This window comes from Arabidopsis lyrata, assembly GCF_000004255.2.
Source record: "Arabidopsis lyrata subsp. lyrata unplaced genomic scaffold ARALYscaffold_4, whole genome shotgun sequence".
NCBI lineage: Eukaryota > Viridiplantae > Streptophyta > Magnoliopsida > Brassicales > Brassicaceae > Arabidopsis > Arabidopsis lyrata.
Window position 1 is genome coordinate 9860249 of NW_003302552.1, and position 14086 is coordinate 9874334.

A 14086-nucleotide genomic window follows, 5' to 3' on the forward strand; every position below is an offset into this window, starting at 1 on the left:
TACCAAAGAAGTTTAATTTTCAATTTATAAAGATTTCTTGAATATGATTTTAGAATTATTCAACAAGATGATAAGTATTTATTAAATTTTGTGAATCATGAAAAATAATAATTAATTTTTAATCATTATACTTCATCTTTCAATCTCTCATCTAACAAATAAGATACATATTCTATTATTACTATGTCCAAACTTCATTTTGTTGTATGACTAAATAATATTCCCATTAGAACTGTCAAAGCGAGTTGATTCGTCCCGTTAAGTCCGTTTTGCGATAGACAAAAAATATTTTGACTTGTAGTTAGTCGGTCCGCACGACCCGCGGGTAGCATATATGAAATACAAACCCGTCCCGCGATAGTATGCGGATTTGCAGGATTGTCCATGGATTTTGTTTAAATAATTTTAAAGTAACCAAAATTTAAAATACTACTAAAATAAATAAATAAATAAAAATACTATTAAAAGTTTGTTTAAATTACCACATGTTGAATAAATTATAATTTTATCAATAAATACTAATATGCGGGCTGATCCGCCAACTTGCGGATGAAAACCGATTAAACCTATGACCCACTGCGAATTAATCCATGTGGCCCGCTTATTTGCGGGTTTAATATATTTTTCCAAATCTGTCCCATAGTGAGATGATGTGGGCTCGATCCGCGGTTTTTGACCAATTTTGACTGCTTTAATTCCCATGAATCGTCTAATTTTAGAATTTTAAAACACAAAATTCTATTTTGTAAATCATAATTAATACGATGGATTTATTTATAAACAATTTTACATTTTCTCTACAATTCGTTATTATGAATATTTATAAGTATACTACACGATTCGTTCTACTAAAAAACACACACAATATTAAACGCAACGTATGTAAACCAATATTCTCCCGCGGTGGACCGCGGGTCCGATCCTAGTTTAACGAGTAAAGAAAAAGCAAATCGTGAAAAGTAGTTTTTCTTGTTTATAGAACTCTTTTCTTGAGTTAGAGTCTTTCACATTTTAAAGGACAGATTTTGGGTAGAAAGAAAAAACCAATTTTTCCTTTGTCAAAGTTATTTAGTTTTCCTCATTATAGTTGTCTTATTTTTGCAAATCTTTGTTGCTATTCTGTTCTTCAAGTTCTGGATTTCTCATTTTCCATATAGTTAAAAGTTTTCGTTGTTCAAGATGTCTAATGTTGTGGATAAAGGTTTTATGGCTATGTCGCTAGAGAAGGAAGATGAACCTTTCAATATACCAGATCTACTTTAATGTTGCTCTAGTGAGAAGAATATTTTGGGTTTGATAAGAAGAGTTCGTAGTCGGGATTGCCAAAAGATGACAGAGTCAATCCTAGATAATCCAAGAAGTGGCAAAAGTATGAAATGATCATATGGGTGTGGCTCTCTCCCAGTGGCGGATCTAGCAATATATTTTACCGGGGGCAAAAATTTAAATAGAGATTAATTTTCTATCTTCCAAAATTAATTAAGAAATGAAAAACGAATAAATCATGTTAAATAAGAGAAAATGATTGTATTTTAATAAGGAAATATGAATTGACCTGTGAAAAAAGGAAACAAGATAGTTCTAAATGGCAAATAATATTCAGTTTTGAGAAATGATTATCTTAATGGGGGCAGAAATTATTTTTTAAAAGGGGCAATGTATTAACTTCTTAAAAATCTATAAGGAAATTAGAAAATTTATGGGTGGCAACTGCCCCCTACTTACCATATGTAGATCCGCCCCTGCTCTCTCCGATGGAAAATGTTAGATGCATAATTAGTATTTTTGGCATAAAATTATAACTAAATATAACAAATATTGTTGGATGTATAATTTTATTTTGAGTTTTCGGATATCCTTTCGGTTTTTGGTTCGGATCGGATTCGGTTCGGATAATTCGGGTAGGTTATCCGTTTCGGTTTTATAACTATTCCGTTCAGATTTGGAACCAGATTTACTGTTCGGTTTCGGATCGGTTCTTGAATTTCGAATTTTATGTCCAGCCCTAGTTTGGTAGGGGTGAGACCAATTATCCGGGATCCGGGATCCGCTCCGATCCGCTCCGAAAAATAGGATATCCGGGTGGGGCGGATCCGGCCGGATCCGGATCCGGATCCGGATAATAGAAAATTTAAAGCCGGATATCCGGATCCGGGATATTTTATATAATAATAATATTTTTTTAATATTTTATTACTATTATTTAAATTTTATTAATAAATTCTATTATTTTATATAAGAATAATATTTTTTAATAATATTTTTAATTATTTATATTAAATTATTTGTTTTTAAATATTTTTCTTGAAATTTTATATTAATAAAAAAAATTATATAAAAAAAACCGGGATCCGGATCCGGCCCGGCCCTATAGTTTGGCATCTAAAAACTATCCTTCGTTTCACAATGTTCCATTTGTACGGGTCTTCGACGCTAATTTAGCGTCTCCACTTTACCTCTTTTCTTTCCACGCGAAACTAATTCTACATGGGCCAACCTGACCCATATTTACCTACATGCATCCAACCGGGCTTTCATAATGTATTAAGCCCAATTATTCTGACCCGTGAATTCTTACAATCGACCCAGTTATGATCCACTTTCGACCCAATCATTGATCTCAACTAGATTACTTCTTCATTTAGCACCACCAAGCCTCGTGCCTTTGTACTAAATTATCCTACATGTAATAATAAATAATAAAATCAAAAGATATGCTTCAACAGAACTTAAAAAAATAGGATATTCGAAAAACTAAACCACGAATATTCGTCATTTAATATAATAATAATAAATAAACACTAAATAAATCCAGCCATCATCAAATCCTCTCAACCAATTTTTCACTTTTGATTGTTCCTTATTCTCAGCTACCATGAAATTCGGCAAGAGCCTAAGCAACCAGATCGAAGAAACTTTACCTGAATGGCGCGACAAATTCCTCTCCTACAAAGAACTCAAGAAGAAGCTCAAACTTATGGAGCCACGAACCGTCGAGAATCGTCCTACCAAACGTTCGAGATCCGATTCCAATTCTGTCGACGCAGATCCAACGGCTCGTATGACCAAGGAAGAGCTCGATTTCATTAGTCTTCTCGAAGACGAGCTTGAGAAATTCAATTCCTTCTTCGTTGAGCAAGAGGAAGAGTATATCATTAGATTAAAGGTATCATCAAAATCTTCTAATCAAAAATTTTGTTAGGTTTCGAATGATTTGTGTGATCAAATTTATTATTGATTGTGGTTACAATTCATAGGCTCAATTTGTTTTTGGGATTCTAAGATTTTCTATAAGTAGATGCTGTTGGTATTACAATTTTGTCGAATTGCTCCGGCTCACTGACCGGATCTTGGAGTCATTGGATTCTTCGTAATGAACAACTTGGAGTCATTGGATTCCTTGTAATGAACAATCCGGATTTTCGCAGTCCTACCATATGTCATAAGCCGCCATTTAGGTCTATGTTACTAATGGGCTAGAATTATTGTGTGGAGCATTTTTTTTGTTTACGTGTATATTAAACTGTTTTTCTTTTGGGGACTGGTATCGTAGGAATTGAAGGATCAAGTGGCAAAGGCGACGAATTCTAATGAAGAGATGATAAATATAAAGAAAGAGATTGTTGATTTTCATGGAGAAATGGTTTTGTTGATGAATTATAGTGCTCTTAACTATACAGGTAAACTTTTCTTTCTCATATTCTCTCCATGGTCTTTGTTTTGGTTCTTTTCTCATACGTTATAGAAACCCGACATTGAGTAAACAGAACAAGCTCACATGTTTAAAAATTAATGGCGTTTAGATGTCAAAAATCGTTTACAAGGTCAAGCTCAGTTTTTAAGGACTCCTTGTAAGGGAAACCGGGTCAATGAGCAATATGTTTATGGGTTTTGTAAGAAATTACTAGGAACTTGAATTAGTGGTAACATTACGTCTATGTTAAGAGACATATTCTCCACGATCTGTGTCTACTTGTGTTTATTAAAAATGTGCTCACATGAAGGAATATACTCTAATTTATTTTATTGGCCACTCATAGCAGATGCTTTCCTTGCACTTTTTTCTAAGAATAACTTGAGGTTTATGCCTTTATTCTTATTCACTAAATCTGTAGAATTGTGTTCTATTGGTTTGCTTGCAGGATTGGCAAAGATTCTCAAAAAGTATGACAAAAGAACCGGTGCTTTAATCCGTTTACCATTTATCCAAAAGGTTCTACAAGAACCTTTCTTCACTACCGACCTGCTCAACACATTTGTGAAAGAGTGCGAGGCTATGCTCGACCATCTCTTCCCGTCTAACAAAAGTCGGAATCTGGATGAAGAAGAGGGAGAACCGACAACTTCTGGAACAGTCAAGACAGCAACAGACGACTCTGATCTTCTTAGAGTACCAAAAGAACTGTCTGAGATCGAGTATATGGAGAGCTTGTATATGAAGAGCACTGTTTCAGCGTTAAAGGTATTAAAGGAAATCCGCAGTGGTAGCTCAACAGTAAGCGTCTTCTCGTTGCCACCATTACCGGCAAGTGGATTAGAAGATGATTCATGGAAGAAGAAGGTTGGTGTCCTCGAACAAGTAGCGAAATGAATTATGACTATTATTATTTTTGAATCTTTCTTTCTTTAAATAGTTATGTACAAGTAATTGTATACGCTTACAGTTGTAAAAGATGAATCAAACCATAGAAGTGTGATCATCTTTCCTCAATGTAAACTTGGTTGCGTGTACTCTCTCTTTTGCTGCATATCATGAATGAAAAATCTTCTGTAAGACCGCAACACGACTTTCAAGCAGAGAATACAAACCCCATTTTGGAGTCATATATATTGCATTTTAGCATCTGCGGGTCAATCAGTCACTGCGCTCCTAACTACGTAAGATTGGGTCCAGTGTAAGGGTAGATTAGATCATTCAATCCCAAGGAATCAGATATGTTGCTGAGGAAATTGTTTTGCTCTTATTTTCTGTAAATGTTGCAAGCAAGATTGATAGCATTTTAACTTTTAAGCGTTGCCGGGTTGCAGTCTGCTTCTTGTTACGGCCTGTGAGATGGGTCTTTGTAATTTGGGCCATTTTATGTTGGCTTAGATTAGGATTCGACCAATCTTAGACTACGCTTTGTGTTCTTAAGTGCGGGAATCATCTACGCCACTTATTGATCAAAGTGAAGGGCTGGGCAAAAGGTGAACCCGAAATCGGAATTTCTAATAATGGTGACTTTTCACTATCATTATTTTTACTAACTATATTTTAACTCGCTGTACACCGCGGGATGATTTATTTTTAAAGTTAGTATAAAAATATTTTGAAATTATATCTTCTTATAAAATATTTATTTATGTTATAGTTTACAATTGTTATTAAGTAACGGTATACCACGAGTCCACGAGACAATTGTTAATAAACTGAGGATTTAACCCGTATTAAACGGCATGTTAATGATATTTATAAATATTCATTCAAATTCGTCCGCCATATAAACCCGTTCCATAATTTCTTAACCCGTACCGTGATTTGTTTTTATTTTTAATGATTATTTATTATATATAAAATTTTACAAATCATATCATTCACTAAGACATTTATATTTTAATAAACTGAAAATTTAATTTATATTAAAGCGGCATGTTAATGATATTTTAAAATTTTATAAGTATTGACTCAAACACGTCCACCATATAACTTCGTTCTGAAATATAACCCGTCCTGTAACTTCTTAACTCGTTCCGTGATTTGTTTTCTAAAAGTAGTAATTTTTAAAATTTAACGGTTATTTAGTATATATAAAATTTTACAAATTGTATCATTTTCTAAGATATTTATATTTTATAGTTTACAATTGTTATTAAGTAACATTATACCACGGGACAATTTTTGGTTTTATACAATCTTTTCTAAATAAGATTGATTTAATATGTCTAATATTGGTGGTATTGAAAAAAAAATTAAGGATTTAATCCGTTTTGAAGGAGCGGATTAATGATATTTTAATCTTTTTATTATTGTTGATTCAAAAACCCGTCCCGCCAAACCCGTCTGGCTAAAAAACTTATTTATTTTATTAATGTTGATCTTATTTATGATATAATTATGAAACATTGTCTAAATATTTTAATCGATGTAGAACGTTGAACACACATTTTCGTCAATTGGATAATATATGTCCGTTTTTAAAATTTCGAATCACAATATATGCAGAAGAAAATTGATTTTTTTTTTACTTTATGTATTATATGATGATTCAAAACAATTAAAAACAAATCAAACAAAGATGATAGGAGAATCATAATTCTAAATCTTAATCAAATCTTCTAAATATATAAATTATTAAATATAAAATATCCGGTGTATGAGTTGGGTTAAATATAGTCCGACCCAACAAATTTTTTATGACCAAAATTTGTAAATGGGTCGGGTATCCAAATAATCCGGAAGCATTTTTACCCACCCGTCACCAAAATGACTGCAAAAATACTAGTATAGATGGTTTTTTTTTTTTTGGTAGGCAGAGGGGAGACAATTGTCTCCCTCATATTATTAAAATAAAATAAAAAATTACATCCGAATAGTACGTGGGAATGCAGTCCCATTAGCATCTTCCAACAAAATCAGTCTCATTTCATCCGGACAATGCTCTGATGAAAGAAACCCCAACTCCAAAGAAAAAGCATAGGCTGCTAATCCATCTGCTAGACGATTAGACTCCCTATACGTATGCGTAACCCGGACTAACCAGTCCCTTGAAAAGAAGCCATGGCACAATCGTACCAGGAAGGACAGAGGATGAGCATCGCTTACCCCTGACCGAAGAAAACCTACTACCAACGCCGAATCCACTCTCAACTCCACTCGCCTAAAACCACGATCCCACGCAATCACTAACCCATAGTAGACTCCCCACAACTCCGCCATCGGGGCTGAGCATATGCCAATATTGAAGGCGAAACCTCCCAACCAAAGCCCCTCACCGTCCCGAATCACACCCGCAGCTGTCGCCAGCCCTGGGTTTCCGTGTGACACCCCGTCCGTGTTCAGCGCCACCCAACCTTCTCTCGGCTTCGTCCATGACACCATGATCTCCGTGCGCCGTCCCGAACCTGCATCTCCACCTGTCCGAGACTCCACCCTAGCTGTCTCATGCGCCTTAGTAACTTCCACCGCCAACTCCTTGAGAAAACGTGTTCTGTCTCGACATCTTCCCCTCTCTCCAAATACGTTTCCGCATCTCCACTTCCACGCCCACCAAGCTGCCATACCGAAAAGAGTGGCCCAATTACTTCTCTCGTTCGCATGACCTGCATTCAAATTCCCAAACAACCACTCCAATAACGATCTTGTGAAAAAAGATTGTCTCTCATGTTGAGGAACCAACCGCAGCCATATCCCCTCCATTGCTGGACAATCCCGCAACACATGAATAATTGACTCATTCGCCCCATTACAAACCGGACAAACCACAGTATCACCAATGTGTCTTCTCACCCTCTCCACATTCGTCATGATAACTTGATGAGATACTAGCCAGAGAAACACCTTGACTCTCTCCGGAACCACCATATCCCAAACCCGCTTAAAAAAACTCTCCATACTCGGCATTGGCTCAGTCACCTGTGTAAGAAGAGAATAAGTAGACCTCACCGAAAATTCTCCATCTGCAGTCCCGTGCCAAGAAATCTCATCACTCATAAATGGTACTCCTTTTAATACTACCGCATGAAGTCGATGTAAAATATTCTGTGGAAGAAATTGACTCAAGACTGCCAAGTTCCAGCCATACCCAACCGTCCAATAATCTTCAAGTCTCTTTCCAACCTCCGCCACTGGTACTTGAGTTATAGACTGCTCCAACAAGCGCTCACCAATAAACCACCTATCCATCCAGAACCTGATGGTTTTTCCATCACCGGGGACCCAACCAAGCCCACGTGACACCACCTCCCTTAGACCCACTCCAATGCTTCTCCAAGTGGAAGACCAGGTACTCTTCGGCACTACCCAAGAATGGTCATGGACCTCGCCAACTTTATACTTACTCCTTAGCACTTTCGCCCACAAACTTGACTTGTCCCTTAGTAGTCTCCAACCCACTTTAGCCAACAAAGCCTTATTCATTACTCTTGCTTCCTTCAACCCCAAACCACCCTCTCCTTTTGGTTTGCATATCCTTCCCCAAGCTAACAAATGTTGCTTCCTTTTTTCTACCGTACTGCCCCACACAAAAGACTTTGACAACTTGTCTAGACTCTCCAGCGTTGATGCAGGTAACATGATCGAACTCATAGAATGTACCGGAATCAAAAACAGAACCGATTTCGTGAGTGTTATCCTTTCCTACCATACTCAACGTATTGCTCTTCCAGCCCGCTAATCGAGACGACACTTTCTCTAAGACTTCTCCATACGTCGTCTTATTTATTCTTTTTTGGAGAATAGGCATACCAAGATATTTCCCCAACTCTCTTTTGGATCCAATACCACTCTCCGCTATTATCAATCTCTCCATATCCCGGCTTACATTCCCTGAAAAAAAGATTTTGGATTTCTCCAAACTTACTTTCTGTCCTGAAGCCAAGCAAAATCTTTCCAACACCTTCCTTATGAGCTTCACTTGAACCACAGACGCTTCAGCAAACAAGATTAGGTCATCCGCAAAACACACATGGGAGAGCTTAGGACCACCACGGGAAAGACTAATCGGCTTCCACTCCCCACTACCAACCGCCGCCTCAATTTGGTGGCATAATCTCTCCAAACATAACACAAAAAGATATGGTGACAAAGGATCACCTTGCCTCAAACCCCGCGCCGGTGAGAATGATTCCGTCTTCTCGCCATTCCACAATAAGCTCATCTCCGGTTCTGCTACACACTGCATTATCCGTCGTCTCCATTCCTCGGATAGCCCAGCACTCCCAACGTCTCCTCCAAATAATCCCATCGGATACGGTCATACGCCTTCTCAAGATCAAGTTTAAGCAACATCCAACCCTTACGACCTTTTTTACGTCTCATTGAGTGGACCGCTTCTTGCACCACCACAATGTTATCTATGCTCAGCCTACCCGGGATAAAACTTGCTTGGGCCGGGCCAATCAACTTTGAGATCACACTTTTCAGCCTAATCACCATCATCTTAGATGGTGATACTGTATATAAGAAAATTTTCAATTTACAATTTTCATTATTAAAATATTTTAAATAAAAATATTTCTTTTTAACAAATATCAAAATCTTATGAGATCTAAGGGTCTGACCGGTAGAATGTTGAGAATAAATGGGAAGAATTATTAGAAGAAAAGAATTTGGAAGAAAACTTAATCTTAGATGAAAATTTATTATTCCTTTTCAAAACCCTATTTCCCATTCTCTCTCAACTTTCAGCCGCCGCCGAGAAAAAAATCTAGATTGAGGCTGGATCGCGGTGGCTTCCCTAGCACCGGATCTGGCCTCCTTTGTTGTTTTTCTTTTTAGCTTTGTTTGTTTCTGTTCCCGATCTATCTAGCTCTGGTGTTTCGGTGTTGAAGGGTTTCGATCGGATGCGACAACGGATCTTCACGGCAAGCCTCTTTGGCTTGGTCGGCGGTTAGCTTCTCCAGTGAGAGTTGTTTTTGGGCTTCCGACATCAGATGTTTGGTCGGATGCTCTGCTCTTATAAGATCCGATGAAGGCTTTGGTTTCTCTGGGATTCCCGAGTTTTCTTCGTGGATCTGTGGCTGTTGGTTCTTATTGTCCCGTGATCTGTTTTGCAGACTTACTGGTCTGTTTCTCTTCTCCGTTTTGCTAGGGCTAGATTGATTCGCCTTAGTTTATTTCCAGTGTGGCCGTGACAGTTTCAGAGCTTAAGTTGATTGGCCTTTTCATCTTTCCCTACGGTCTGGGATATGGAACAAGTAGTGTCTTTCTGGGTCTAGATGATTAGTTATCCTTTTGTGTTTGGCTGTTCTTGATAGAAGGTAACGTTTCCTTTATTTTGTGTGATGAGAAGAGACTGTTCATTGATGGTAATTGTTAGGCCTGCAAGTTTATTCATGTTTGGTGGGAGATTTCTTTGGTTCACTCTGGTTCGATCTCTTGCCGCTCTTGATCCTTCAAGATTGGTGTTACCAGTCTGGATCTTTCGCTCCTCGTCTCTGCATTTCAGGTCTGATCGAGATCTGGTCCTATGATCTTGCTTCTATTTAGGTGTGACTTGTCGCCTTGTTTACGACATCGCCGTATCCGAAAGAATGTGTGTGGAACTATGTGTGTTCTTTCTTGCCGGATTATGAAGATTAGCATAGGAGTTCCGTTAATTTTAGGCAGTTTGGGTTTTCTAGAGGAGGATTTTATTATCGTTGGTTGGCCGGGGGCATCTTCGATATGTACTGTCAAAGGATCTCTTGCTGATGAGTTACCTTGCTTGGCTTGATATGTCTCCAGATTTTGGGCTTTTGATTCTCTGGCTGCTTCACTTGTGGTTTCCCTTTTCTATCTTTGTATTTCTTTGGCCTTTGTAGTGTTTATCGTTTGCTTCCCTTTCATAGGGCTTTAGTTTCCGGGGATATCTTGTTTTTCCGCCGGCATATGTTTGTAATCTTCAGGTATTCACTTTGGTAATTTTAATAAAATTCTAGATGACAAGAAAAAAAAAAAGATGAAAATTTATTCTTCAGTTTTGAGGAGGGAGAAAATCCTCTCACTTACTTTACTTTTTGATATTTCTAGCAGAAAAATAATTATTCCCATTTGTATTGACAGATGAAAATATGGAAGAATTGAGAATAACTAAAATTCTACACTTTTCTTTTCTTCTAAACAGATCAACGAGTCGCACCCTAAGTTTATCGTGTATTGAAACACATCCAACTTTATATAATGAAATATTGAAAATCTAAATGGTTGTAATGGGGAGAAACAAACTAATCTACTTGTGGATTAAAGGCTTTTACTTTTGAAATAGACAATTATTTGCTATCAATCAAATTTGTCTTCATCTAAATGAAATTGGAACAATGATATGGTATCAAAAAGCACACATAAGCGACCGTCTTCTCTCTCTATGCCAAAATGCCTTAACACATCGTCCAATTTAAGCTCTCGTCTGGCGCAAGGCAATTCCCATAGTACCAACGTCGATCACATCTTACTTTTTTCTGTGGATGTAGGATTCACACTCGATTGTCTTTAGGTATTTTTGTGGAGAAAAACTCTAAAATCAACAAATGAAAATAAGGATTTGAAAAGGAAAGTAACCAAGAAACTAAATAAAGCGAAAGAGTTTGGCAAGAATAAAATAGTAAAAAGCCTTGCGAAATTGTAAAAGAAATAGTATGTTGTATTGCTTGATCGTAAGAGGTAAAAGGTTGTTCTTTTTCCCAAACACATGCGTTTGAGGTTGTTTTTATAGAGAAAACATGACCAATGCGGTCATTTACTGCTCATAATCGCATTGATCCGCATTAATCATGTAGGTTACAATTTGACCGAAACGGCTTGAATTTGAACTATTTTGGGCTTCGCGTGGATCTTCCGAACTCTTTCTTGTTGACTCCGAACTCCTGCGTCTTGACACTGCCGCGAACCTCGAACAATATTCTCCTCGCTTCGGCCTTCTTTTATGCGAACTATATGTTGAATAAGAGCAAACTCCGTACTGGTAAAGATCGAGCTCTTTAATAAACTGAATTGAACTTCCGATAGGTCGAGCTTGATTCTCGCAATGAAACATCTAGAAATCCAAGAGGATTATTATGTAATAATGACGTGGACAGATCCTAGTGGATCCTACCGAAGATGTGTGGGATCCGACCCCAACATTTAGCCCCCCAAGTCTTGCGAGCTGAGTGCTCGGCTTGGAAGACTTAAGTAAACAGTAATTAATGACTTGAGATCTTTAATATTCCGGAATTATTCCATGTTTTACGCTATTACGCCGATCTCAGATAATCAAATGATTTGATATCCCTGACAACCGTCATCATTAATTTTCTAATTTTATATTAATACCACGGGGAAAACTGTCCCACTTCCCAATATTTTCGAGGCGGTTTTCCATCATACTTTAGGGTTCTAAGAGGTAAAATCACTTTTACATCTTATCTTCTTTACTTAGAGAACTTTCATTCTTATTGCAGAAGTCATTGTTTCCTTTCGGTAAAAAATCCTTTTTGTAAAATGACGAACCTTTCTTCCGAATTTCGTGAATACGAGGCTGATGATCTCGAAGCTCTCATGGGTGAGGGATCCGAACCCCAAATCCAAACCGGAGACGGGTTTGATCTTCACCCTCAGAGTGAATCGACTGTCGATTCTCTCAACGATCTTCGCAGACTGTGTCACATCCCTCCTGAGGTGGAGATGATAGTTCCAGAGCCCTACGAGTCTCCTGAGTCGGGGCGAGATGGTTACTGCTGCGCCTATGAAATTTATTTCAAAGGGTGCGGCTTATTCTTTCCCATTCCCGAGATACTTACCTCAACCATCTAGGAATTGCCTTCTCTCAGATGTCGCCCAACATGCTCCGGTATCTTTTGTGTACCTTTACTGTTGCGACGAAGGCTGACTACTCGCTGGGACTTTGCGAACTCTTGGAACTTTTCCAGGCTCGTGAATCCCAAACTTTTGGGTATTATGCCCTTTATCCGATCGCGGATCGGAATCTTATTGACAGCCTGCCCTTAAAGGATAATGCCTGGAGGAAGTTTTGGTTCTTCTTCCGCATAAATAACTTTTCTATTCAGAGCTCTTCTGAACTCCTTCGAGTCCACTGTTCATTGAATTTGGGTAGAAACTAGGACTTAACTGAATAAATTTCCTATGTTATTTCAAACTGCGTTTTAACATTTCCTTGTTTTCTCGCAGGTCCCCAAATTCGACCGGTCCCATATTTTCTTAACTTCTACAAGGCCGTCTTGGAGAGGCCAGTTAATTGGAATTCCTTTAATTTGGAAAGGATTCACGGTGCCGGATTTTCTGTCAGAATGGGCCTTACTAACCCCGTCGACCCTCCTCCTGCTGGGATTGATCTCTCGAGTCTGAATGCCCGAGATAGGAGAAAGATCAAAGAAGCAAACAAGAGGATCAAAGATCAGATTTTTCTAGTTGGGAGAGACAAGAAAAATGCAACTTCCACCGGAGACGACAAGGTGTACCGGAAATCACTCTTGGTTGACGATGGATCTCTTGAAGGTTCAAAGTCAATGGCGGTTGCTGTGAACAATGCTTCTCCCTCCATCCCAGCACCAGACAACGTGGTCGCTGCCACCGTTGAGGAGGAAGGCCTTGCAAGTGACACTTCTCTTATGAAGAAGAGGAAGGCCGAGGAACTTGGACCCCTGCCCCAGGGACGTCCCAAGAGCACAAGGAAGGGCAGAGCCGCTCCTTCGAATCTGCCAAATTCTGAACCTGCTGAAGCTCAGGATGCAAATCCTGATTCAGGAACTGTTTTGAAAGAACCGCTGGGTTCAGGGATGCTACCCCCTAGACGCCCCCGAGGCAATACCTCTAGGGTTCGATCATCTCCGAACTCAGGACTGGTTGCCAGAGCTTCGTCTCAGCCGGTAACCTTTAACTATCATTTTGTTGTTTGAGATTAATAGATTCTCTCTTTAAAGAAAACTTAATTCTCACACAACTAACTTTATTCCAGATAAAGAGAAGATCGGGAATATGTTTAGGTGCTTCCACACCCGTGTTGGAAAGAAGCTTCCATCCTTTGATTGGTGGAAGCCTGATATCAAGAAGATGTACATCAATCATTCATTTCATTCTTCCCAGGTTTGACTATTTGCATCCTTAAACAACCAATTTTGAAAGAAAATATATATATATTTTTTTTAAATGAAACTTCTTTTATTAGGCAACTTTGGATGTGAATGACATTGTCAACTTTTACGAAGAGGAGCTCGCCAAAGTTTCCAAGAAAGTTGCTGCCGCTGAAGGAGAGATTGAAAAACTGCAATCTTCCAGTCGGCTTGTGCAGGAATCTGCTGGCCTCGACTCGGCTCACCGGGAAGAGATCGAGAGACTCGAAAAATCCGGCGAGGACACAAGGAAGACTTTGATTGAGACAGAGCAAAAGCTAGAGACTGCCCTTGCTGATCA

General features: G+C 38.4%; 1 protein-coding gene across 1 annotated transcript; it reads left to right on the forward strand.

The window, feature by feature from the left end:
• Nucleotides 1-2712: 2712 nt before the first annotated feature.
• LOC9315062 (SPX domain-containing protein 2) lies at nt 2713-4782 on the forward strand. Its single transcript, XM_002878949.2, has 3 exons — nt 2713-3166; nt 3554-3680; nt 4143-4782. The coding sequence occupies exons 1-3, from the start codon at nt 2876-2878 to the stop codon at nt 4589-4591; spliced, it is 867 nt and encodes a 288-aa protein (XP_002878995.1). The 5' UTR covers nt 2713-2875; the 3' UTR covers nt 4592-4782.
• Nucleotides 4783-14086: the final 9304 nt, after the last annotated feature.

Coding starts and splice junctions, on each gene's coding strand:
- LOC9315062 (XM_002878949.2), top strand. CDS start 2,876: ATGAAATTCGGCAAGAGCCTAAGCAACCAGATCGAAGAAACTTTACCT. Junction 3,167..3,553: donor AGTATATCATTAGATTAAAG/GTATCATCAAAA, acceptor CTGGTATCGTAG/GAATTGAAGGATCAAGTGGC. Junction 3,681..4,142: donor TAGTGCTCTTAACTATACAG/GTAAACTTTTCT, acceptor GTTTGCTTGCAG/GATTGGCAAAGATTCTCAAA.